Source organism: Lampris incognitus, chromosome 2 (genome assembly GCF_029633865.1).
Source record: "Lampris incognitus isolate fLamInc1 chromosome 2, fLamInc1.hap2, whole genome shotgun sequence".
NCBI classification, from domain to species: Eukaryota; Metazoa; Chordata; class Actinopteri; order Lampriformes; family Lampridae; genus Lampris; species Lampris incognitus.
In genome coordinates this window covers 87,531,728-87,557,781 of record NC_079212.1, presented here as the reverse complement: position 1 = coordinate 87,557,781, position 26,054 = coordinate 87,531,728, and the positions used below count along the sequence as shown (strand labels likewise).

Sequence of the window (26,054 nt, the reverse complement as noted above, 5' to 3'; positions counted from 1 at the left end):
CTGCTACACCAGCTGACACCTGCTTACCCCCCCTTCACCCCGGCATGCCAGCTGGCCATCAAGCAATCGCCTTCACCCTTAAAAGGCCTCCACTATGGACCAGTCTTCGCTGGAACATCGCCATTCATGGACTTCTGCCTGCCTGCCTACCTGCCACTGAGCCAACTCCTGCTCTACCCCCGGGATCGGTCACTTCAATAAAGACTTGATTCTTCCCTTACCTGGTTGTCCAGTCTGCTTTTGGGTTCTTTCCTGATACGTGACAGTTACCTCAACAGTAAACAGTCCACAGCCTTGTAAAAGGTGTATCTATGGACCAAAGCTAATGCAGGCAGTCTAATGTGTTACAAAATTCATCAAACTATACCATAACACTGTTGTGCAGTAATATTGATTGTTTGTTCAACAGACGCATCAGCACATAGGCATCACGTTTCAGTAGTTTGTTCGGATGGAGTTGTTTCCAATACACGTGTTTACCGCTGCACCAGTTGGTGCGACCCAACCGATAAATGTGAACAGCATAGTGATACCTACCGTACCACTGTGCTGACATACTATCCAGACTGGCCGTTGTGGCTTTATGGTAGGCTATGTGTAATTATCAAAAGCTTAAATGCACATTTGTTTTTTGTTTTGTTTTGTTGTTGGGTTTTTTTTTCCTCTTCAGGGACTCACTGCATGGAACACACTTTGATATGAATCCGATCATCTAAAATGGAAAACGTTTGTTGTCGCTATCGCCGCTCCCTCTCTTCATTCATTCCTCTAGCTCGCTCGACCAACGCTGCTCTCCGTCGCTGCCCGCGAGCGGGCGTGACTCGTATCTACCGTTCACTCAGACCGGGCAGCGACGGGGTCGAAACCAAAACATCACGTATTCGGCTGAGCGTTGAAAGTAAACGAGAAGTCGATCATATTTCACAAGGCAGCAAACCATTCACTGCTGATCTCAGCGCAGGAAAACTGCAGGGACCAAATGACCCTGTTTACACTTGGTTTTAGGATGTGTTTTTAGGCGATGGGCTCACAAGTGGACAGTGAGACGCATCGCCGTTTACACCTGTGTCTACCGGGCGTCTCCAAACGCGTCCTGCTGACCACTTGTGATCAGATTTCCATACTCGGGAGAAGAAGAAGCAGAAGAAGAACAAGAAGATCTCCTGTTGCGTCCTTGTCGGGGACGCACCAGGACGCATTAGCGTTTACACGACAAAACGTCAAATGCGTCCCAGACCACCTCGGCAAGTGGTTTGAGAAACCGGTTGACAAAACCTTTTGGTGGTTGTTTACGCTTGTATTTAGCGCTGTCCACTTGTGATCCGATCGCAAAAAAAACGCATTTTAAAACCAAGTGTACACGGGGTCGAAGATAATCCTGTTTATTCACCTCACCACCACGCGGACGTGCCATAGTGTCCAGTAAAATTGTCAGAGTAGGATTAATCACAGTCACAGCTGGAAACCGTCATCACAGTAGCTGCAATAAAATGGCTGAGGTGTTTTCTTACCGCCATTTTAAGAATGCAAGTCAACCAGATGAGCAGCCATTCATCTTCATTCATTTTATATCATGAAAGCCACGACATTTATTTCTTTTTGACAGGCCTGGAGGCCTGGAGGAACAACAGTGCAGGTTTGATTTTAAATACGAAACCCAGGTGGAAGATGAGCCAGTTGACATTTGTGGGTTTACTTGCAGGTTCTGAGTAATGCGGAGGACTGTCTCAAACCAAGGATGCTGGTTAGTGTGTAACCTGCCTCCCCCAGATGGCTAGCCTAAAATGACAACCTATTAAGGGAGAAAAGTTGCAGATTTCAAATTTAAGCTCCATTCAACTGATAATGGTAACAGTTGGCGTTAAACAGCAGCCTAATGACAAGATAAAGCCTACTGATTAAATCTGGACTAAAACATCAGTCACTAAAACTAGACTAGAATTAAAATTAAGTTCCACTGACTAAAACAAGACGAGAACTAAGGTAAAATAAATGACTAAACTATTTAAATGGCTAAAACTATTTATATATTTCAGGAAAAGACTGAGACTACAGCGAAATCGAAAATGAAACCAAATAATCTTTGGTGAAACGACGTAAAATAAGATCAGATCAGATCAGCTCAGATGTGATACATTATTGTCATTGTGTACACACAACGAAATTTCGTTGGGTTACTCTGAGACCAGCAACACTAGAGAAGGTAAGCGATTTAAAAAAAAAACAAAAAACAAAATAAAAACAAGGACAAACAGCATTTAGTATGAATAAGTGAGGCAGTAGAAATGATGACGAGACAGGAGAAGACAGCAGCGGCTTTTAAAGTTCATAGTAGTGCATGGGGTTACTGCACATAAAATGGTCCATATTGCAGCGGCTTTAGTAGCAGTTAGTCCTCAGCAGCTACAGGCAGGTGTGTATGTGTGTGTGTGTGTGTGTGTGGGGGGGGGGGGAGGCTACAGCTCTGGGGAAGAAGCTGTTCCTCAGCCTGTTAGTCCGGGTTTTGATGGTGCGGTATCTTTTCCCCCATGACAAGGGAACGAACAGACCTGGGTCTGTTGCGTCTTTGCTGATGTTGCTGGCTTTCCTCTGTAGGCGGCCAGCATACACCGCGTCCAGGTCCGGGAGCACAGCTCCCACAGTCCTCTGTGCTGTCCTTACCACCCGGGCCAAGCCCTTCCCGTTCTGTGCTGTGCAGCTGGCCCACCACACTGGGACACACTGACAGAGGATGCTTTCTGTGGCGCTTCTGTAGAAGTTGACCAGCAGCTGAGAGGGGAGACCGGCTTTTTTCAGTTTCCTGAGGAAGAAGAGCCTCTGCTGCGCTTTCTTCACCAGGTGGGAGGTGTGGAGTGACCATGTGAGCTCTTTGGTCATGTGCATTCCCAGGAATTTGACGTTATCCACAATATGCACCTCTTCGCCGTTTATGTGTAGTGGGGGTGGGGTGGTCATCCTGGATCTCCTAAAGTCCACAACGATCTCCTTTGTTTTACTGGCGTTCAGGACCAGGTTATTGTCTGAACACCACCCAACCAGATGTTGGACCGCCTGTCTGTAGTGTGTCTCCTCGTTGTTGGTTATGAGCCCCACTATAGTGGTGTCATCAGTACAAGAGATGTTTCATAGACATATGGAACCAGGAACACTTCAGGAATCAGGGACACTTCAGGAACCAGGAACACTTTAGGAATCAGGAACACTTTATTCGTCATTTCACGAAACACATCCAAAAACTACAAGAACACACATATGAAACACATCTATCAAATTAGTTGTATCGATTTGTAAAAAAATAGGACCCCACCCCTACCCCCGAAAAGGCCATTAGTTGGCCCATAAATCTTCAGGATTGCAGCTTTTATTACATTATTATTATTATTATTACTATTGTTATTGTTGCTGTTGTTGTAACGATCACGGAACTCGTGTATTCAGCACCGCGGGCGACTGCGTTAACCAGTCAACTAAAGGGTCCGACCTGTTAGCCAAGGACTACCGAGCCTATATATATTGTAACGTGGATGGATAAGTAGACACGCTGGCCGCTGGCTGGTGGGTCTGACCCTTTAGTCTAGCGGTTAGCGATGCCTCCTGCGGTGCGGGCGATACGGGTTCGCTTCCCGGCCGCGGCAGGTGTGGTTGCGTTGCCCCCCGAATTCGCTACACTGGTGTCAGAAGCGGGATGGAGCGACCGTAAGGCCATCGGAAGCGCATGCGCCCTGAGGCGTGAAGGAGCTGATATGCTTAAGCGCGGGGACGCGCTTCCCGAAGAAGGGGGGAGGAAGGGGGAAGACCCATACAAACTTGTGTCTTTTCTGACTTGTTTGACTTGCAGTCATTAAAAGCTTACTTGTTAACTCCGAAAGGGTGTCTAAGAAGTCCATTATTTAACCACGTCACAATATTCATCCGTGATCGTTACATTGTTATTATTATTATTGTTGTTGTTGTTGTTGTTGTTGTTGTTGTTGTTGTTGTTGTTGTTATTGTAGCGAGTTCGCGTCTCGGCCGCGGCAGTTCCTGTGGTTGCCTCCCGAATTCGCTACATTATTATTTAACTGAATAATAACAATTTAACAATAATCTCCATAGCCTTTTTAACCTTTTAAAATGCGAAAATCTCAATTTGAAATTAAACTGATGTGCATATTTGAAAATCACTATAATTCGGAATACGTATCTGAGCTAAATTCGATGGTCCGGGTCTGACAACGCTCCAGCATACTACACCTGTCTTCTGGAATATTCTAAACGACCGGAGCAAAATACAGATGGGCGCCGAGTTTTATTCCACAAAGATCGCGGCGGGCTGGCGGCCATCAAATGAAAACACCGTATTTCCGTTGTCTTGTTTCGGAGACGTCGCTTTCACAACGTCATTTCTGGGAAATTTTCAGATAGAAGTCCTATAAGTTTCTATTTCGGTATACCCGCCCCTTTCCTGAAGATTGTCAAGTGAATCGTCCAGTAGTGCTTGCGCTTTTTTGCACGGGGACAGCCAATCAGCTATTTACAATCCCCTCGTTGGAAACCGTGTGCGTCGTCCTGAAACCATTCCGGCGCTTGACTGACGTTAATGTCACTGAGCCAGGATCCAAAATGGCGCCCTAACACGCTGGCGAAGAAGCAATTGGGCGGGACAACGGCACAACCAATCAGGCAGTGGCCGGGGAGAGAAAACAAGGAAAATCATATTAGACGAAACCAGACGTGTGTCGCCTGTCGGGCCAGTGTCATCAAAACGTTGTCTACGCCGGACTTTGAAAATCCCGCGTCGTCTAAGCCGGACTTTGGAAAGATCCAAGTGAAACGTCGGTGCGCGGGTCGGTGTTGACTGAGGCGTCGGGAGCGAGGTGAGTAACGGTCTTCTTGTTGCTGTAACGCGAGTCTCTCGGCATAACACGTATCGGCCTGTCCGCACGCCAGGCAGCTCGGTGTCGGGCCTAATAGTGACGTTTCTGAAGTCTGACCGTAGCTTCACAGCACGAAAGAGCAGCCTCGCACCGGAGCCACGTTTTGCAGCATGGGCGGCGCTATTAAGAGGCAACATTATCACTGAAAAAAAAAGGGTAACGTAGATCAGTGTTTCTCAACCCAGTCCTCGAGGACCCCCTCCCTATCCTTCAGATTGTCATTGTAACCCTGCATAGGTAGCTCTGCTTGTACTTACTCAACCAATCACCTCACAGCACTTAATTATGCAAGGTGTGCAAACTCTTGACATTCACTGCTGAATTACTACAAACAGGTACCTATTCAGGGTTGCAAAGAAAATCTGCAGGATAGGGGGTCCTTGAGGACTGGGTTGAGAAACGCTGACGTAGATCCCCAAAATCCCAATGCATCTGTGACAGATAGCTCTCATGTCTGTCGTTAAACGCGTCGTTTCACACGCGAATGGACCACTGAGGTGCATATGCGGTCATGTCTTTATAAGATGGGATACATCTCCCGTATGGAAATCCATCCTCTGCGTTTAACCCATCTTCTCACACCCACGCTGGAAGCCGTGGGCAGCTGCAGTAGTTCTTTCCGTCGCCTTGGTCAGCCTGACATGCGTGTCTCTTAGATCAGTGTTTCTCAACCCAGTCCTCGAGGAACCCCTATCCTGCAGATTTTCATTGTAACCCTGCATAGGTAGCCCTGCTTGTACTTACTCGACCAGTCATCTCGTAGCACTTAATTATGCAATGTGTGCAAGCTCAGACATTCATTGCTGATTGGTTGAATAACTACAAACAGGTGCCTATTCAGGATTGCAAAGAAAATCTGCAGGATAGGGGGTCCTTGAGGACTGGGTTGAGAAACACTGTCTTAGATGGTGGGAGGAAACCGGAGCACCTGGAGGAAACCTTTTAACCTAGGACCCTCTTGCTGTGAGGCAACATTCATAACCCCCGCAGGGGTGTAGCACAAAATTCTGGGCCCTATACATAGGCAGTCTCTGTGGGCCCCTTTCCTCCTTTGTCTCTCACGCATCACTTTTTGAGTTCCAGCGTACTGTATATTATTTACAGTCACAGCACACTGATCTATTTTAACCTGACTTAACTATATGGCAGTGACTGAAGAACTGGACAGTATCACTTGAAACTTTGGTACATCTTAGGGTACTGATGCTGCTGACACCCACGATGTTTACTCCACAGTAAATGCCCACTGTCGGGACGTCTTGTTTGCGGAGTCATTGAGTCATGTTGTCTTCTCTCCCTTTCCTTTTCCGCTTTTCTTTTCTGGAACCCAGATTTTGCTTTCCTTGGGAAAGACACGACTCTGTGCTTGTATCAGCAGTCACTCGCCACAGGACTAGATGAGCTGCACTGAGAGATGCTCATGAGGGCCAGACTAAACCCTTTTGCACCTTTTGTAAGAAGTGAGAGGGGCCTCAGAGAGGGCTGAGAGGGGCATCAGAGAGCCTCCACTATTTTCTTTAAGTCCCTCAACTGATGTATTGAGCCAATTTTAACTGAAGTTATGACACTGATTAGTTAGAAATAAACATTTCCAAACCGAAACAAACTTTTAATTCCAGACTTCTCGAGCCCCCCCCCCCTTCTAGGCCCTGGTAGGTCCTTCCCCCTTTTCCCCCTCACTACATTGCCGCTGAACCGCTGGGCCACCATACTGCCCATTTATCTTTTATTTTCCCCTGCACTCGGGGTCACGGGGGTGCTGGAACCTATCCCAGCAACCATTGGGCGGCAGGCGGGGGGACACCCTGGACAGGCCGCCAGGCCATCACAGGGCCCCCCCCCCGACACACACACACACACACATTTACACCAAGGGAAAATTCAGCACGGGCGAGTCACGTGGCCTATACATGTCTTTGGACTGTGGGAGGAAACTGGAGCCCCCCGAGGAAACCCTCAGCTCAAATTCTCCCCCTTTCTTCTGGAACTGTGCATTGTCCCAGCGACGTACTTGTTATACTGTTTACTGAAGCAAAGAAAACTCATATGAATGCAAACTATATGGGTGTATTACTTAGATGACACACTTTACAGTTAAAGAACAAGAAGTAAAGTTTGTACGACACTCTTGATAGACCAGCTTTGAGGATGTCTCCTAAGCACGTCTGGATTTTTGCAGGTGAGTTATGTTTTGAGATCAACAGTTTATTTGGTGACTTGGGGCTAATCCAAAACCTAACCATATTTCTCACATGAGTCAAATTGGGTAAATGATATTACAACTCATGGACATCTGGTCAAATGTTGATCTGGGAACATTTTTCACTTACTTTTATTTATTTATTTTTAGCGCTTGGGGCAGTAATTTAAATTTCCCTAACATTCCGGTTCAGTTTAACTAACATTTTTCCCTGAGCGACGTAAAGGAATTAAGTATATGTAGGAGTGATGCCATAATAAAAAAATAAAATAAAATAAAATAATTTGGGTTTAAAAGAGTAAAATGTCAATCGAGGTGAAGTTGTGAACTGACCTAAATTGACCGTAAGTTGCAAGACTTTTGCAACTGGACAGACTGGTGATCAGACTGGTCCTTTGAGGTGCGCACCTTGCGGAGGAAAACAAGTCAAGTCAATTTTATTTGCATAGCCTATTATCCTAAATTTGCGTCTGAGCTTTACAGCAACACAACATTCCGCCCTTTGACCCTCGCATCAGATAAGGAACAACTCCCTAAAAAACCTGTAACAGGGAGAGAAACTAGGAAGAAACCTCAGGGAGAGCAACAGGAACAATCAGGAATCAGGAACAGTTTATTGTAATTTCTTTCATGTGCTTGAGTACACAAAGGAAACACAATTCCATTTCCCCCAGCCCGCAACAGGGCGACACAAAAGACAAAAACACACAGGCCAAATTTCCCCAAAACGACACCACCAAAAACATAGAAAAACAGAGAACAAAGCAAAAAATAGGAACAGCTCAGGACCTGAGCCACATGACCAGCATCACTATGTAGGCCTGACAGGAGGACGGACTACACATGCACACAGGGGAGACTCACATCACACCATTCACATAGACAGGAGAAGAGACGAGAGAAAACATTAGTCACACATTGTAGTGAGAGAATGATATAGCATTGGAACAGCATAAAAAAACATATGGATTTATAAGATGTATATATATATATATATTAAAAAATGTGATGAGAAGGATGTCAAGCAGTGTTCAGGTGGCGACCACCCTATCACCTTGGATACTTGAGAGGAGGACAGACGGCATGTGCACACCATTCACATCATGTGCACACCATTCACATACACAGAAGAGAAAGGAGAAGACGTCATTCAGAGAGAGAGGAAAGACGTGAGAGAACACAACAGTCTGCAATAGTCAATAATCTATACTCTATAATCTCATCAGCAGAACAGTGGTTGGTAAATTCATTGAGACAGAAACCGACCCACCATGCAGTACAGGTTGTGAAGTAATTGCTCAATTTAAAGACAACTAATTGTAGGTTAAGGGAAAAAGATGAGTTTTAAGTTTGGATTTAAAGGACTCAACAGACTCTGATTGTCTGATGGCAGCAGGCAGGTTATTCCATAAGAACGGGGGCCGGACAGGAAAAGGCCCTGCTGCCACCAGCTGACTTCTTTTTAACTTTGGGTACACACAGGAGCCCTGTATTTTGAGAGCGAAGAGCTCGAGATGGCATGTAAGATTTAAGGAGATCAGACAGGTGAGATGAGGCAAGCCCATTAAGGATTTTATAGGTCAGCAGAAGCACCTTGTATTCTGATCTAATATGGATAGGAAGCCAATGAAGGGAGGCAAGAATTGGTGTAATATGGTCAAATTTCCTAGTTTTAGTTAGGATTCTAGCAGCAGCATTCTGAACCATCTGAAGACTTTTAGTACCAGCATGTGGCAGACCTGAGAACACAACATTACAGTAATCAAGTCTGGATGAAACAAAGGCATGTATTAGAGTCTCTGCGTCAGCCATGGACAGGAAAGGCTGAATTTTCGCTGTTATGTAAGTGAAAAAAGGCAGTCTTGGTGATTTCTTTAATGTGCTTATCAGAGGAAAGGCCGGGATCAAACGTAACACCAAGATTTTTGGCTGCCACAGTTTGCGAAATCACTGAGTTGTCGATTGTTATTGTTACTTGATCAAATTGGTGTCTGTGTCTAGCAGGGCCAATGACCAGCATCTCAGCTTTATCTGAATTTAAAAGCAGCAAATTTAGTGACATTCAAATTTTCCCAGCAGCCAAGCAGGCATCCAAATTAGTCATTTGAGTATGATCATCAGCCCTTATAGGCACATACAGCTGAGTGTCATCAGCATAGCAATGGATATTTATTCCATGACTGCATATAATTTGGCCAAGAGGTCAAATATAAAGAGAGAAAAGTAGAGGACCAAGAACTGAGCCCTGACATATGCCATATTTATCGTCAGAGAATTTCAATCTAATCTTACTATAGCAGACATAACGTGTCCTTCCAGATAAGAAGGACTTAAGCCAAGGGAAAGCTAAGCCAGAGACACCAAAATTACAATTTATTCTGTTTAATACTATCCTCAGGTTAAGGTCTAGTGTCCTCAGGTTGAGGAGAGCCTGGAGAGGTGGAGGTATGCACTGGAGAGCAGAGGAATGAAAGTCAGTAGGAGCAAGACGGAATACCTATGCGTGAATGAGAGGGAGGACAGTGGAATGGTGAGGATGCAAGGAGTGGAGGTGATGAAGGCATATGAGTTTAAATACTTGGGGTCAACTGTCCAAAGTAATGAGGAGTGCAGGAGAGAGGTGAATAAGAGAGTGCAGGCAGGGTGGAGTGGGTGGAGAAGAGTGTCAGGAGTGATGTGTGACAGAAGGGTACCAGCAAGAGTTAAAGGGAAGGTTTACAAGGTGATAGTGAGACCAGCTATGTTATATGGTTTGGAGACGGTGGCACTGATGAAAAGACAGGAGGTGGAGCTGGAGGTGGCAGAGATGAAGATGTTAAGATTTTCATTGGGAGTGATGAAGAAGGACAGGATTAGGAACGATTATATTAGAGGGACAGCTCAGGTTGGACGGTTTGGAAACAAAGCAAGAGAGACAAGATTGAGACTGTGTGGACATGTGTGGAGGAGAGATGCTGGGTATACTGGGAGAAGGATGCTGAATATGGAGCTGCCAGGGAAGAGGAGAAGAGGAAGGTCAAAGAGGAGGTTTATGGATGTGGTGAGGGAAGACATGTATAGGTGTCTGGTGTGACAGGAAGATGCAGAGGGCAGGAAGAGATGGAAATGGATGATCTGATATGGCGACCCCTAACGGGAGCAGCTGAAAGTAGTAGTAGTAGTCGTAGTAGTAGTAGTAGTATACAGTGATTAATGGTGTCAAAGGCTGCACTGAAGTCCAGCAGTAGAAGCACAGAGGTGGAATCGGAGCAAGTAGAAAGATACCCCACACCTGATGCCCTAGCGCCGCCTATGTTTTCTGGTGACAAATGAGGGCTGATTGCCTTCTTTTGTAGGTCTGCCTTTTGTATTTCTGCAGCTGTGACAGGTAGGCTATTGCATTTTACTTGTTCCATCCATCCAATACACTACACAACCGCTTACCCTGCTCTCAGAGTTGCAGGGATGCTGGAGCTATTCCAGGAGTCATTGGGCTTTTTACTTGTTGTGTATCAATATTCAAAGACGATGCATATTTAAGAAGCACGTCTGAAGCGAGGCGATACATACATGAACTACATTTATTTGTGTCTCTTTACCCCCTAACAATATGTCATGTTTCATAACTTTATTCACTCCAAAGGTGTATATAAGGACAGAGGACAAACTCTGTCTCTGTCACCGTCACAGACTCACTACAACACACACAGAGTTTCATATGTGCTGTACGTCAGTCTGATGTAGGTGTTTTGTGTGCTTGCTGTTGTGTTTGTGTGCAGTCTCTCTACCAGGATGGCCCAGTGGCAGCGACTGAATCAGCTGCATGCTGTTTACCGGCAGCAGTTGCACGAGCTCTATGACAGAGATTCCTTCCCCATGGATGTTCGGCATTACCTAGCTTCCTGGGTAGAGAAACAGCAATGGTGAGACAGCACTTCGTCTTTCGTTTCCGATGTTACTGCCCCCTTCTGTAGTATCTGTGAAGGGTCATCCGATAATTGAAGAGCCCACTGTATCAGTTGGTGTTTGCTTACTGTCCTTTAGGCTACGTGCGGCCCGGGACCATGATTTGGCCATGGTACTGTTCCAGGTGCTGTTGGAGAATCTGGACATCCAGCACAGCCGCTTTGTACAGGAGGAGTCATTTCTGATGCAACATAACATCAGACGCTACAAACAGAACTTTCAGGTCCGCCCAGTGGCTTCACTCACTGCCTGCCAGGCCTTGTGCCGTAACAGCAGCATCACCTCTTTCCTTCTATGGGCTGTAAACATGGAAAATGCGCTTTGAATAAGTAGCAGTTTTTACTGATTTTGATCATCACCTTTCTCTCACAATAGTAGTTGATAAATAGTAACTGGTAGCTCTTGTTTCCCACTTGCTTAAAAACAGAGTCTAGAGAGCGTCCGGGTAGTGTAGCGGTCTATTCCATTGCCTACCAACACGGGGCAACATCATCAGTTCGAATCCCCGTGTTACCTCTGGCTGGGTCGGGAGCATCCCTACAGACACAATTGGCCGTGTCTGCGGGTGGGAAGCCGGATGTGGGCGTGTGTCCTGGTCGCTGCACTAGCGCCTCCTCTGGTCGGTCAGGGCGCCTGCTCGGGGGAGAGGGGGAACTGGGGGGAATAGCGTGGTCCTCCCACGCGCTGCGTCCCCCTGGTGAAACTCTTCACTGTCAGGTGAAAAGAAGCGGCTGGTGACTCCACATGTATTGGAGGAGGCATGCGGAGCCCTCCCCAGCTCGGCAGAGGGGGTGGAGCAGCGACCGGGACGGCTCGGAAGAGTGGGGTAATTGGCCGGGTACAACTGGGGAGAAAGGAGGGGGGGAATCCCCCCCTCCCAAAAAAAAATGTAGAAAAAAAATCAGATTTTTTTTGGGCAAACCACAGCATTCAGTCTTTAGAAAGCAATTTATGAATTCATCGAAAGTTGTTTTTTTCTTAGCGCTTGATCCGAGATGTGATCTGATGCTAGCGTCTGACAGTTGAAGTGGATTTTTTTGCCTGTATTTGTGGAAGAAATCAGTTCCCTCCTCAGTATCCACCCATTCCCCCCACAGAGGTTCCAGGAGGAGCCGTGTACCTTGGCTGGGGTAATCCACTGGTTCCTAGAGAAAGAAAAGGAGATCTTGCAGAGCGCCGAGCTGGCCGAGCAGGTAACGGTACCAGAATTTGGTGACTTTTGCCACTAGTCAATAAAAATACCAACTGAAATATTCAAACCTACGAATATTACAAAGCCATAATGAACTCAATTTGCCTATTTTTTTCTTACGTTGACATATTACCGCTCATTAACTAGTAAGACTACGCGCTTGAGGCCCTGTACTCACTCACGAGGGAAACTGTCTCCCTGAAGTGGGATGCCGTATCAAGTTGAACCTTAACTTACACTCTTAGCTTTAAGACTCCGTGTCATCATCAAAACCCCACCCTTCAATTCTCGGGCCTTCATTTTGTCCTAGGTCCAGTTGCTGCATGTGGAGCAGGAACACATGGAAACGGACCACCAGAACCTCGAGCGTAAAATGGCAGGTCTCAAAAATGACGTGCAGGTATCGCGATTCTCTCTGACTGCTCATTTGGATTGTCTTGCCATTCTGAGATTTCTGGAAGTTCTGGATTTATGGTATATTATTACATCGTGCAATTATCAATAATTAAGTGCACTTCTTTTCCCTACACATTCGGACTTTCAGTGCATGGAACGTACTTTGATTTGCCTAGAGGAACAACAGGATGAGTTTGATTTTAAATACAAAACCCATGAGATGGAAGGTGAGCATATTGAGATTTGTAGATTTACTTGTATGGTCCGAGTAATTTTCCACTAGAGGTTAAGGATTTTGCTTACCTGATTTTGCTGTGTTTACTTTGGAAAGTGTGATTCATCTAACATACTGAACTGTGCTGCAGCGTTGGCAAATGAGGCCGCAAAGAGAGACCAGTTGGCGGTTGTGCAGATGCTTCTCAACAGGGTGAACACCTGTAGAAAGGTATGATGAAACTCGTGTTTTCACGCAAGGCCATCACTTTCAAGCCTCAGATTTTCAGATCTCTTTTCCTGTCTAGTTCTTCTGATGTTTTTTCAATTCTTCCCTTCCTTGTGTTTTTTTTGCCCTCCAAGACAGTGCTGTCAGATTTCACCAAGATTTTGGACAGGTCCGAGGAGCTGAAAGTGATGTTGGTGCAGAAGGAGTTGGTGGAGTGGCAGAGGAGGCAGCAGAGAGCCTGCATTGGAGCGCCAGACAACACCTGCCTGGATCATCTCGAGAAGTGGTATGGTCCACTTGCCCCTGTCTTAGTGCAGCCTCTCCACTGCCTGTCTAACACTTACACAGTTACACAGTGTACCGACACACCCCCGTCTTAGTGAAACAGTTTCCCTCACAATGTCCTGGACCAACATTTATAGACCTGGCCCCGTATTCCATATAACTCAATGGAAAATGCATCGCGGCAAGAAAATCCAGCGATCAGAGCTCATTCCTAAAAACACCTTGACGGTGGTTGCTGCTGACACACAGGTGACCCGCAGGTCATCAAAAGGAGGCAGCATGGAGTCCGCGGTGGTGTAGCGGTCTAAGCATCGGCTTTGTGTCGATGCAGTTGCCCACTGGGGACCGGGGTTCGCGCCCCGGTCTCGTCAGATCCGACTATGACCGGACTCGATGAAGCGGCAATAATTGGCAACGCTGTCTTCGGGAGGGGGGCGGAGTCGGCTTGTGTTTGTCACATGAATGCGTCTCTGTGTGTGTGGGGAAAAAGCAGTGGTTTGGCCTGGAGTCGCCTTGTCACGAAAGTGGGGAGGCGGTCTCCTTTGAGACTGCCGGCCGGAGAGACGCAGTTGGCGAACGCACACAGTGCGAGGGTGGGTGTTTGAACTAGAATAGGGATCGATTGGCCACTAAATTGGGAGAAAAAAGGGAAAAATCAGAAATAAATAAAAATAAAAAAAAGAAGGCAGCATGGTCAAAAATGTGCAAGCAGCAGTGGCGGCTGGTGCGACTGTGTGGACATTAAAGCGGCTGTCAGGTGTACTGCGCCAAGGTAAATTGCACCCCCCCCAACAATTGTTAGCACCAGCCGCCACTGGCAAGCAGTATAAACAAAATGAGACGCTATTACCCACTATATATTTATAGATAACGCCTCGTGTTGCGTTGAAGCGCTTCTTGGATATCCTGGTGAATTAATATGTACCCTGGCCTACTCCCATTGCTAACATCCCTGCTATGTTCTCCCCCTTTGTCAGCTTACAGCGGTGGTTGCTTGTTGAATTGAGTAATTGTACTTCCAGGTGGTGAACGGTTGATTTTAGTGAGTGTATCGACCTTGATCAAGGGAAGAACAGAGTACAGTTCAGAGGCACGTCTGTTTTCTTCAGATTAGAACAAAAAATGCAACAGTGTTTATAGTATGCCCCTTACAAAAAACCCTTATACAGGTCTGTGAATGTTCTCATTCATCCAGGTCACGGTTATCCAAAGGAGTTGAATCAAGTGCAACTGGATATATACCAAGTACAGTTGCACTTGATTCAACTCCTTTGGACCCCTTATACAGGCATCCGGGTGGGATAGCGGTCTGTTCCGTAGCCTACCAGCACAGGGATCGCTGGTTCGAATCCCCGCGTTACCTCTGGCTTGGTCGGGCACCCCTACAGACACAATTGGCTGTGTCTGCGGGTGGGAACCTGAATGTGGGAACGTGCCATGGTCGCTGCACTAGCTCTCCCTCTGGTCAGTTGGGGCACCTGTTCGGGGGGAGGGGGAACTGGGGGAATAGCGTGATCCTTCCACGCATTATGTTCCCCTGGTGAAACTCCTCACTGTCAAGTGAAAAGAAGCGGCTGGCGACTCCACGTGTAGCAGAGGAGATGTGGTAGTCTGCAGCCCTGCCCGGATCAACAGAGGGGTGGAGCAGCGACCAGGGCGGCTTGGAAGAGTGGGATAATTGGCCGGATACAATTGGGGAGAAAAAGGGGGAACATTTTTTTTAAAACACAAAAAAACCTCCTTCTACAGTGATTACATGTCAGTGGTGTTATGTCAACGATTATCATTTTGAATTGCTTCCATAGTTTCCCCCGTTTTGATTACAAGATTGAAACCACAAAGGTAACTCAAAGGAGTTTTCAAAGGTAACTCGGACTTTGCCAAAAAAAAAAGCATTTCACTGCTCATTGTACTTGTACATGAAGCATGTGACAAATAAACCTTTGAAATCTTGAAATCAAGGACCTATCAGACGGGACACAAGTCTGGTCATAGGGGAACGTGACACACAAGGGCACAATTGGGAAAGCTCCTCCGAGAATCACCACCCCTCCGAGAATCGCCACCTTAACGTGGTGGAGGGGTTTGGGTGTCTCGGTGATCCTGGGAGCTGTGTTGTCGGGGGCAGTAGCTCCTGGTAGGGTCTCCCATGGCAAATTGGTCCCAGGGCAGGGGCCAGACTAAGAGCGATTCCCAAGAAACCCAATGAAAGAACACCAGCAGAGCTACTGCACCTCGCCTGTAAAAGGGAAACCGGGGCCCCCTCCTGGAGCCAGACCTTGGAAGGGAGCTCACTGGCGAGTGTCTGGTGGCCGGGCCATGGCCCATGGGGCCTGGTCGGGACCAGCCCAAAAAAAACAACATGGAGCCCCCAAACCGTGGACCCACCACATGCGGGGATGAGCATTGGGGTAGGGTGCAGTGCAGGCCAGGCGGCAGGTGGGGACTGGGGCGTGCCAACTTCCGGCATCACAGATTGGTCCTCGGGTTCTGGAATATCGCCTCTCTGGCAGGGAAGGAGCCTGAGCTGGTGCGGGAAGTGGAACAGTACCAACTAGATATAGTTGAGCACACCTCCACACGTAGCATGGGTTCTGGTACCAAATTCCTGGAGAGGGGCTGGACTCTTTACTTTTCCGGAGTTGGTTAAGGTGACAGGCGTCGGGGCAGGTGTGGGGTTACTCATAAGTCCCCGGTTGAGCACACAGGGCCGACACATTCACACCTAGGCACACTTGGTGAAAAAAAGAAAAATGAACAGAGAATAAATCACAAGAATAAATCCCAGCAAAATGTTCACTAAGGTTTCCCATATGGGGCCTAAGCAAACAAAAGGATCCCAGTCACCTGAACTGTAGCATTCTTCTTTTGATGTGTCAATCTGTTTTTTTGTTATTGTCAACGCTATTGGTGATATTTTTGGTCTGTTTTGGAGCACCGTTAGTCTGGTCCCTGACAGTTGTACTTGTAGAGCTGTGGTTGTACCATGTACTGACAGATCTGTAATTTAATCCAAGGAGGATGGCACTTCATAAATAGGAATTAAGGCACCTAAGAATCGTGTCCAGGAAGTTTGGTGGTGATTGTGGAATATGTTATCACTTCTTTTACATCTGGTAATTCTCATGAATTGGTTGTGAGGTCTAAGGGCTGGTCCAACTGAGGATAGGGCACATCTACCTGTCCAGAGAAGAGGTAGGGAGGTGTAAGGTGGTACTCCACACACACCCAATACTTTCCTATTGTATCAGTAATGGAGCAATTGTTATCAATGCTGCCTGAAAGTCTACCTATGGCAGTTGGAGATATAGTACATACCTGAGAGTTACCTCTCCCTGTACCCTTGTAATCTGATATATTAAATATCCGAGAGCATGAGTATTTATCTACCATTCCCACCGCAGCACACGCACCTGTGGCATTATGATTTTTGAAACATGTAACATGTCTAAGGCCAGAAACAGTGATTCTAAAGCCTGAGTGATAATCAGTCCTTGGGAGAGTATGTAAGCCAGGGGTGCCCAACTCCAGGCCTCGAGGGCCGCAGTGTCTGCGGGTATTTGTTCCAACCATGCACTACACCACCCGATTTAACTAATTAGCTCACCTCTCGAACCAAGGAGGGAAAGGAATTAGTTAAATCGGGTGGTGTAGTGCATGGTTGCAACAAATACCTGCAGACACTGCGGCCCTCGAGGCCTGGAGTTGGGCACCCCTGATGTAAGCCATGTGCCCTGGTGGGCAAAAGATCGACAAAGTCAGGGTTTGAAAGAGCCTTCGGGATTCTTTTCTAAATTGACTCTCTGCCCAACCTCCCACCATTCGCTGAATTGAAATCTTGGTTTGAGGAGCGATTTGGGACACTGCTCTACCATCAGGGTGCAGCCACGAGCCCGACTTGCTCTGTGCGCATCCTTTCCTCAACCATAACCAGCGCATTGCCCTTAGAAACGGGATCATCAGCACCTGTGTGTTCAGCACATTTAACAATAGCCAATTGAGTAGGTAACAAGATTGCCTGAAGAAGGATTTTTGATAAGCGTGCCATGCTCAAAGGAGGTGCTGTAATGTGTGGGCTTGAGAGAATTGACAGTTTCATAGCAGAGAATGACAGTTTCATAGCCAGATTGTCTGGAAGCAGCTGTTTGCATTAGTTGGACTACAGCATGAGTGGCATAGACTACGCAGTCATGTGCTCAGAAAATAGGCGTTGACCTCTCAATCATTTCAGAGATGGTTGCAACAGACCTATGACAGGCAGGCACACCCCTTACAACAGGTGATATCTGAACTCTGAACGGAATAGTAGGCTACAGGTCTGTGCTGAGAACCATGCTTCTGAACAAGAATCCCATTAGCGAAGCCATTTGTTTCTTGCAAATACAGATGAAAGGCCAGTGTGTAGTCAGGCAGACCGAAGGCTGGAGCAGAAGTGAGAGCTGCTTTGAGTTCTAGGAATGCCTTGTCCATGTCAGTGATGCACGTAAAGGTCTTTGGGAGATGAGGGTGGCAGCTCTCGAAACACTGTTCGCCATTCCCAGAAAAGAGAGCATGTGTTGCTTGGTGGTAGGTTTTGGGGCAGAGAATAGGGCTTTCACTCCATCAGGTGGCTAAAGTCTTTGTCCTTGTGACAATAGGCGACCCAGATATGAGACAGTGGGGAGGCAAAACTGAAATTTAGGCAAGGAGGCTCGGTAACCAGCATTGGCTAGATGAGTGAGGCGCTTTATTGATTATCCAGCAAATTTTTATAGCTAGATGGAATCGGATCAACACTGTAAAAGGCAGTGCAATGAAATAAATTCAACTGAAACATTGGCATGAGTTGAATACCGAGTAGAGGGGAGGTTTTACATAGTTGTATAATATTCTGGCTGAGAATATTAGAGAGCCTTTGAGACTCTATTGGCCATGAGTACAGACTGTAGTGTTGTCACGATACCAAAATTTTGACTTTGATACCAATACCAAGTTTAGTATCACGATACTCGATACTGAAACAATGCTTGAAACTGAAATGATACTGATTCGATACTCGACACCGAATAGGTCAGAAACAGAATGTCCACAAGGGTTGACCACGTTTTTGAATTCACAGTTTATTAACAACTTTGTAACAGTCAGATTGCTGGGAAAGTCCAAAACAAACTTGTTTTTCGCTGGATCTACAAGTCAGAAAAACATTTAGTGTCAAGTTCAGAACACTTTCAACTTGTAAGGGAAGGTGCGATGTTTACCTCAGTTTCAATGGTAAAGAAAATAATGGCTGCATAGAACCTCTACAGCTCTCATTGGAGTGAATGGAGTCTGTTCCTGCTCTAGTCTGCTAAGATGGAAGGACAGTAAGCCCGCCAAGGCCGCACTTTGTGTAGCTCACATGACAAATGACAGGAAGTGAGAAGGACCTGGATGGTCTCTTGAGATGTCTCTGGTGTAAGTTGGAGCACCACATTACTGCGAGGCAATAATGGTGCCGCAGCCGCCAAGTGTCATGGGAGTAAAGTAACGAGCACGAAACCGTCCAGACCCACGGCGGTGTTACACCGAAATCTGTGATCCTTCAGATTATGTGACCATGCTTTTAAAACACGCAACACACCGGCAGTCACTGAACTAATATCCGCGGGGGCAGTGTGTATTTTCGGAACAACGGGCCTTCGGAGCCATGGCCGTTTGTTTTTGGGGTACCGGGCTGTCGGACAAATTGCCTTTTGGTCCAATGGGACATTTTTCGGACTATTGGGGTTTCGGAATAATGGGCCGTCGGAACAATGGCATGGCAGCACATGTAGCTAGTAGCCCTATACTGTTTAGCTATTCAACCGTTTTAACAAGCACCAAAATGACACCCCCAAATAAATGTAGCTTGATACATTTGTCGTTTTGGAACTCGGATTTTCTAATGCGTTTGTCCTGCTACTTATGATACAGAGTAGACCTGACACTGATACGCTACGTATCTCATATAACTCAGCAGCTCATCACCATCCTACCAGCTGGCTAGCCAGCTAGCTTATTCTCTCTAACCTGTCGTGTTTTGTACTCCTTGGAGAGGTCTTGGTGTATGTCACTGAGGCGCTTGGCGAGGTTTGAAGAGTTTCCTCCTTTGCACGACACTGTTTTATAGCATCTTTTGAACACAGGCCTCGTTATGTCAGTGGGTTCACCGTCAGTGCTTCACCCAGTACTTCAATGAGTTTCCGGTGTGGGAAGATGGCGGCGTGAACTCACGTTTGCAGCGGCTTCACCCAGTACCGACCATGCGGTGTCTTTGTCCATGTCTACGTCTAAGTTTGTGAAGTATTTATTTTGATCTTAAATTTTACTTTCTTTCTTTTTTTTGTTTAATGGCTGGGCGAGTTGGCGTTGGATCGGCTGGGAGAGCTTGGTCTGCCGCGTCCAGTGGGCCCAAGGACCACGGCCTTGCCTGGAACTGTGCACGGAAAGGAAGTGCCGAGGGCGGTCTGACGGGACGCAGAAGCAGGGCAGGCTAAGCTAACTGCTAGCCCATACAGACTGGCAATTTCGATAACACAGAGGGCGGTCTGGCGGCGGCCTCGCCTAGCATTGACTGTGTTTTAGTGTCGTCGTGTGGAGTGCGGGGAGGTGTGTCGAAGGTGTCTGACTGGGGGAGCCGGCGTTGGATCGGCTGAGGGAGCCTGGTCTGCCATGTCCGGTGGGCCCAAGGACCGCGGCCCTGCCTGGAGCTGCACCAGAAGAGGAAGCACTGAGGGCGTGCGGAGCACCCTCGACAGCGGGGCAGGCTAAGCTAAGTGCTAGCCCATGCAGACCAGCAGGTCATCCTGGCTGGTGGCTTAGTTAAGCAGTACAGGGCGTGGAGGGGTTATTTGTAACTCTGAAGATGGACACGATGTTTGCAGTTGTGAGTCAGGGGCGTTGCTTCTCTCTTGAGTCGAAGCTGAGGCTCACGCTGCATCAACGGTGACGGACGCACAGGCGCGTGTCCCCTGACCATAGACCGTACATGCGCCTGACCGGGCTACCTTGCTAGTACTGCCAACTAGTGGAGATTCAGACAAATTATACATGTCATCCTCTCGTTCACCTTCACTGGAGACACATTTGACCTACAACAAGTACCGAACGTTGGGAAATTCTAATACCGAACCGTTTTTAATAATAAAAAAAAATGTTGATAAAGTACCTAAATTTTGGCAACACTGACAGAATGTACCTTAACAATTAATTTGGAGGCTCGGTGCAATTTGCCCTGTGGTATATCTTAATATCGACTATCATTCGTTCATCTTCAGCCGCTTCTCCGGGATCCGTCGCTGTGGCAGCAAGCTAAATAAGGTACTCCAGACATCCCTCTCCCCAGCTCCTCCTGGGGGATCCCAAGGCATTCCCATGCCGGACATGTAGTCCCTTCAGCGAGTTCTGGGTCTACCCCGGCGTCTCCCCCCAGTTGGCAGTGCCTGGAAAACCTCCAAAGGAAGGTGCCCAGGAGGCATCCTAATCAGATGCCCGAACCACCTCAACAGGCTCTTTTCGACATGAAGGAGCAGCGGCTCTACTCCGAGCTCCCTCTGGATGTCCGAGCTCCTCACCCTCTCTCTAAAGCTGAGCCTAGACACCCTACAGAGGAAACTCATTTAAGCCGCTTGTATCCGCGACCTCACCCTTTCGGTCACTTTTGGTCACTATTGACCATCAGGCGTACAATAAATGACTGCGTTCAACTTGCGCAGTGCATCTGCCCCCAAAAGGCCATCCGGTGAGGTTTCGGGGATTAGAAAGGTTTGATTAAAATGGTTACCGGAAACATTAGCCGTTGCTGCTTGGGATATAGGCTCTGTAATAGGAATACCAGCCACGCCTATACTGTGGTAACATGTTGTCTTTTCACAGCATCTTTTGATTTATGGTTGAAAGGGTGGCCCCACTCTCCACCAACATCTGAACTCCTTTGCCATCAACTTCAGTACTCGTTACATGGCAGTGGCTATCATTATGAATTCCTTCCACGTCATCGATGCAACTTTTTACCTCTGTGATAACCTCCTAATCAACACCACTCTACCGCTTGTCTTTTAGGTTTACCTGCGTAGCAGAGTGCCTGTTCCAGGTACGCAAGTTTCTTATGAAGCTAGAGGAGCTGATGGGAAAGTTGTCCTATGAGCATGACCCCGTAAAGGCCAAGAAACCGATTTTGCAGAAGAGAGTTGATGCCATTCTGACAGATCTACTGAAGAGGTATTCCTCAGAAAGACTGTCAAGTTGATATTTTTCCTTTCGGTCTTGCTCGTGCCTCTTGTAGTACAGAAAATGATTGAATACACTTTGCTGGTATCTGTCAAAGCGCTTTCGTGGTCGAGACTCAGCCGTCGATGCCTCAGGGTAAAGGCCCCTTGGTCCTGCGCACAAATGTCCAATTCTCTGTGAAGACCAGGTCAGTGTCACTCCTTCAAGACATCCCCGTAACTGCATATTAAGCTGTTGTTCGTACAGGACCTCTTCTAAATGATTAATCAATTTCCTTTCCAGACTTTTGGTTAAATTTCCCGAGCAGAACCATGCCATGAAGGTGAACGTGTCCATGGACAGGTAGGATAAAACCAGTCGTTCTGTTCTTATCAGCGCCTTCTTTTTACCACACACAGACTAGACCTGGCTCCTGACTTGGAGCAGTCATAGACTAATGATATTTTAATGCCCCCATGTGGTTGCTTTCCTCTGAAACGTGTCTGTGTTCTGTCCTCCTCTGCCTTAGGGAGGCTCCCCAGATAAAAGGGTGAGTAGTCTTTTTAAACAGCTGCTGTCATAAAAAGTCAGATCACAGATGAGTCTTATGCCCCTTTTCCACTGCATGGTTACCAGCTCAACTAACTCTACTCTACTCGTTTTGTGTGTTTTTTTTTTGGTTTTCCATTGGGCCAAAGTTAGGGATAGTACGTGATACCAGGTACTTTTTTTGGTACCACCAAGTGAGCTGAGCCGATATTAAAAGGTGACATGAAAATACCACTATAAATAAATAAATAACACATAAATATATGTATATTTATTTGAATAACTTTGTTAAAAGAAGCACTCAATGGTAGGGAAAGTGTTCAACAAATAAGGAGCAAAATAATCTGGATTATTTGCTTATCTTAATCCTTCAAATCCTTAATCCTTAAAATAATCTGGATTATTTATTTAAATATAAATAAAATCTTAAAAAAAAAGTAGTCAGCATGCTTACAGATGACCAGCGGGGCTTCGCCGTGAGGGGATTCTATCTGCAGTGGAAAACCACATCCCCAGAAATAAGGCGAGTAGAGTGGCGTTGGGCCGGTACCACGCAGTGGAAAAGGGGCATCATACAGCTGTTGTGTTGGATGTGGCAGACTTTTGACAAAGCCGTGCGTGCCTTTAGGTACCGGCGTTTTAATGTCCTTGGAACGAACAGCAAGGTTCTCAACATGGCAGAGAGCCACAGCGGAGGCATGGTGGCCGACTTCAGACATTTGGTTAGTGGTGTTACATTTGATTGGTTTAAAAAGCTTCAAATGATGGTATCAAATATGGACTGATCACATCATGGAATCAAACGAAGCCTTGAAACGCTCAGTGATGTGATGCATGGCATCACCTCAACTGTTTATTTCTTTTACAAAATGCACTTCTGCAGCATTAGATGAACAGGTGATGGTGTGTTGCTGGTAAACAAGTCCCTGTGTTCTGTGCTTTCCTAGACTTTGAAGGACCAAAAGTCTGGAGGAGGAGGAAAGGGCATCAGTGAAGTGAGTTCACGTCATCTCTCTTTTTTGGGGGGGGGGATTTCCCCCCTTCTCTCCCCAATTGTACTTGGGCAATTACCCCACTCTCCCGAGCCGTCCCGGTCGCTGCTCCACCCCCTCTGCCGATCCGGGGAGGGCTGCAGACTACCACATGCCTCCTCCCATACATGTGGGGTAGCCAGCCACTTCTTTTCACCCAACAGTGAGGAGTTTCACCAGGGGGACGTAGCGTGTGGGAGGATCACGCTATTCCCCCCAATCTGCCCCCCTCCCGAACAGGCGCCCCGACCGACCAGAGGAGGCGCTAGTTCAGCGACCGGGACACATACCCACATCCGGCCCACGGTTTATTGTGTCTGTAGGGACGCCCAACAACGTCGGAGGTAACACGGGGATTCGAACTGGCGATGCCCGTGTTGGTAGGCAACGGAATAGACGAGACTGTTCTCCACCAAAAAACGACCCCATAGGTGGTTTGTACAAGCAGATTATTACAACCTATAGTTACGTGTTAAGCTACTTTCTCTCGGTCCTCCGTAATGATAATACTGTGGCGATACACAGTTGAGGGTAGATTCACCAGGGGCTGCTGCTCCTTTAAGGCGGACATTCAGAGTGCTGACGTAGGCACTGCTTAGAATTTCTGGGGTGGAGCCAGGTTTGCAGCAGCCTAGCGGTTGGTTAGCTGGTTGCCAGCAGAGATTGTGCTGTATCGGTGTGGTTTTGTGTGGCGAGTAAACGGAATTGACTCGACTCGCTCTCTCCGTCTCCTCATCCCTGCACTCCCACAGTACGTTACTTTCCCTGTAACAATAAGCATCTCCTTCCATAAGCTGTCGTGAGAAGGAATATTAATAACAGCATGTAATGTCACATAGCGGTTATAATGTCCACGCTAGCTGGCTTTCTAACTTGTGGCTAACGTTAAGTTAGCTCTTATAACATCATTCATAGGTAAACATACCACCAACAGCAGCCTTACTTACTATACTAGTCGGCGAAACAACACAAAAACACACTGACTACATATTCTGTTGTTCTCACGTTGTTTTAAAACCCACAATGCACCTGGCGAAACGTACGTGGCATATCTCCTGCCACCAGTAGGGGCGCTATTCTAGGAAACGGTCCTGTGGGTCGTATTCAAGGCTCAGCGTTTTCGGTTTTTACCGATCTTCACTGAAAAATACCCATATTTTTTTAAAAGGAGCAGGTCGGTTTAAACTGATTTTCACCCGGATTTGATGTTTCCACGGATCCAAAAGTTGTTCCTGTTCGTGTGAGGTTATGTAACAGTGACCTCTCGTGGCAAAATTTGGCATGTTGGATGGCTTTGAAAAATAAAAACTGAAGACACTGAGCCTTAGTCGTATTAGAGGGCAAACGACCTATGTGGTCGTATGGGTTGGAGGAATTGTTGGGATAGACCGCCACGCCACCCGGACGCCGCGCGCACATCGTCAGTCTTGACGTCAACCTAGCATGCATCTGAATTGTCTATAAAGCAGACAAATGAGACCTGCGTATTGTGTGTGTGTTTGCATGTGTATAATTGTGTCTTGGTGCGTCCGTGTGTCCTGCTCTGTCTCCAGATCTGTCTCAGTATTACAGAGGAGCTGCACATCTTCACCTTTGACACTGTGTTTGAGCTGCACGGCGTGATGGTTGACCTGCAGGTGCGGTCCTGTTGTTCTCTTTCCAAGTTGTTTTTGTTTCTTCCTTGTCGTCAGAGACATAACGAGTTTTAGGACTGCGAGTGTTGTTCAGATGGTGCAGCTGTTCCCTAAATGTGTCCTTCCGCAAACTGTCCCCCCCGTTCAGACGTCCTCACTTCCTGTGGTCATCATCTCAAACGCCAGCCAGCAGCAGAGTGCCTGGGCCTCCATCCTCTGGTTTAACATGCTGTGTCAAGACACGAAGGTGAGCGCTACCGCATCCCTTGCGCACACTGGTGAGAGTAGAAATGAAGACAACAGATGCCCCCTTTAAAAGGTGCAATCCGCGGTTGCCGCGGCTTCCTCGACACTTCCTGCGTTGTTTCGGTCGGACCTCGGAAACACGGTTCGCTTCATGACTTGCGAATGGGAAAAGCAGTCAGTGCTGCATCGCTTTCAGCTCCTGTTGAGGCTTTCCGTTGTCTCCGCTTGGCAAACGAACACAATGTTGAGCCTCGGGAGAGATGTCGCGTTTCCTGCTGTCAGCAGCAGAACTCCACAGCCAAGGCAGCAAATCCCACTAGGGGTTTCAGCTTTAGTCACCAAGATTTATTTGTTGTTTCATTGCACGCACCTGCGCACATGAAATGAAATGAAATATCACTTCCCCCAGCCCACAGCAGTGCAACACAACGACTAAAACATATATAGCCAAACTACCAGAACACATATAGCCAAACTACAAGTACACACATGTCGAAACTACAAGAACACATATAGCCAAACTACAAGAACACACATATCCAAACTACAAGAACACATATAGCCAAACTACAAGAACACACATATCCAAACTACAAGAACACATATAGCCAAACTACAAGAACACACATGTCCAAACTACAAGAACACATATAGCCAAACTACAAGAACACATATAGCCAAACTACAAGAACACATATAGCCAAACTACAAGAACACATATAGCCAAACTACAAGAACACACTTATAGCCAAACTACAAGAACACATATAGCCAAACTACAAGAACACACGTCCAAACTACAAGAACACATATAGCCAAACTACAAGAACACACATATAGCCAAACTACAAGAACACATATAGCCAGACTACAAGAACACATATATAGCCAAACTACAAGAACACATATATAGCCAAACTACAAGAACACACATATAGCCAAACTACAAGAACACACATATGTCCAAACTACAAGAACACATATGTCCAAACTACAAGAGCACATATAGCCAA

General features: G+C 46.9%; 1 protein-coding gene across 2 annotated transcripts in view; it reads left to right on the top strand.

Annotated features, from left to right (window-relative positions):
- The first annotated feature begins 4,723 nt into the window (after positions 1-4,723).
- Positions 4,724-26,054, top strand: part of stat2 (signal transducer and activator of transcription 2) — a 33,348-nt gene continuing 12,017 nt past the window's right edge. For both annotated transcript variants that reach the window (XM_056275065.1, XM_056275064.1), the window contains exons 1-16: positions 4,724-4,856; positions 10,875-11,018; positions 11,140-11,284; positions 12,159-12,254; positions 12,564-12,653; positions 12,798-12,876; positions 13,015-13,094; positions 13,226-13,377; positions 21,435-21,593; positions 21,700-21,789; positions 21,885-21,944; positions 22,111-22,131; positions 22,759-22,852; positions 23,078-23,125; positions 24,715-24,798; positions 24,944-25,042. In XM_056275065.1, the coding sequence (XP_056131040.1) occupies positions 10,888-11,018; positions 11,140-11,284; positions 12,159-12,254; positions 12,564-12,653; positions 12,798-12,876; positions 13,015-13,094; positions 13,226-13,377; positions 21,435-21,593; positions 21,700-21,789; positions 21,885-21,944; positions 22,111-22,131; positions 22,759-22,852; positions 23,078-23,125; positions 24,715-24,798; positions 24,944-25,042 (1,428 nt within the window). In that variant the 5' untranslated portion in view covers positions 4,724-4,856; positions 10,875-10,887. The remainder of the gene's footprint in view (positions 4,857-10,874; positions 11,019-11,139; positions 11,285-12,158; positions 12,255-12,563; positions 12,654-12,797; positions 12,877-13,014; positions 13,095-13,225; positions 13,378-21,434; positions 21,594-21,699; positions 21,790-21,884; positions 21,945-22,110; positions 22,132-22,758; positions 22,853-23,077; positions 23,126-24,714; positions 24,799-24,943; positions 25,043-26,054) is intronic.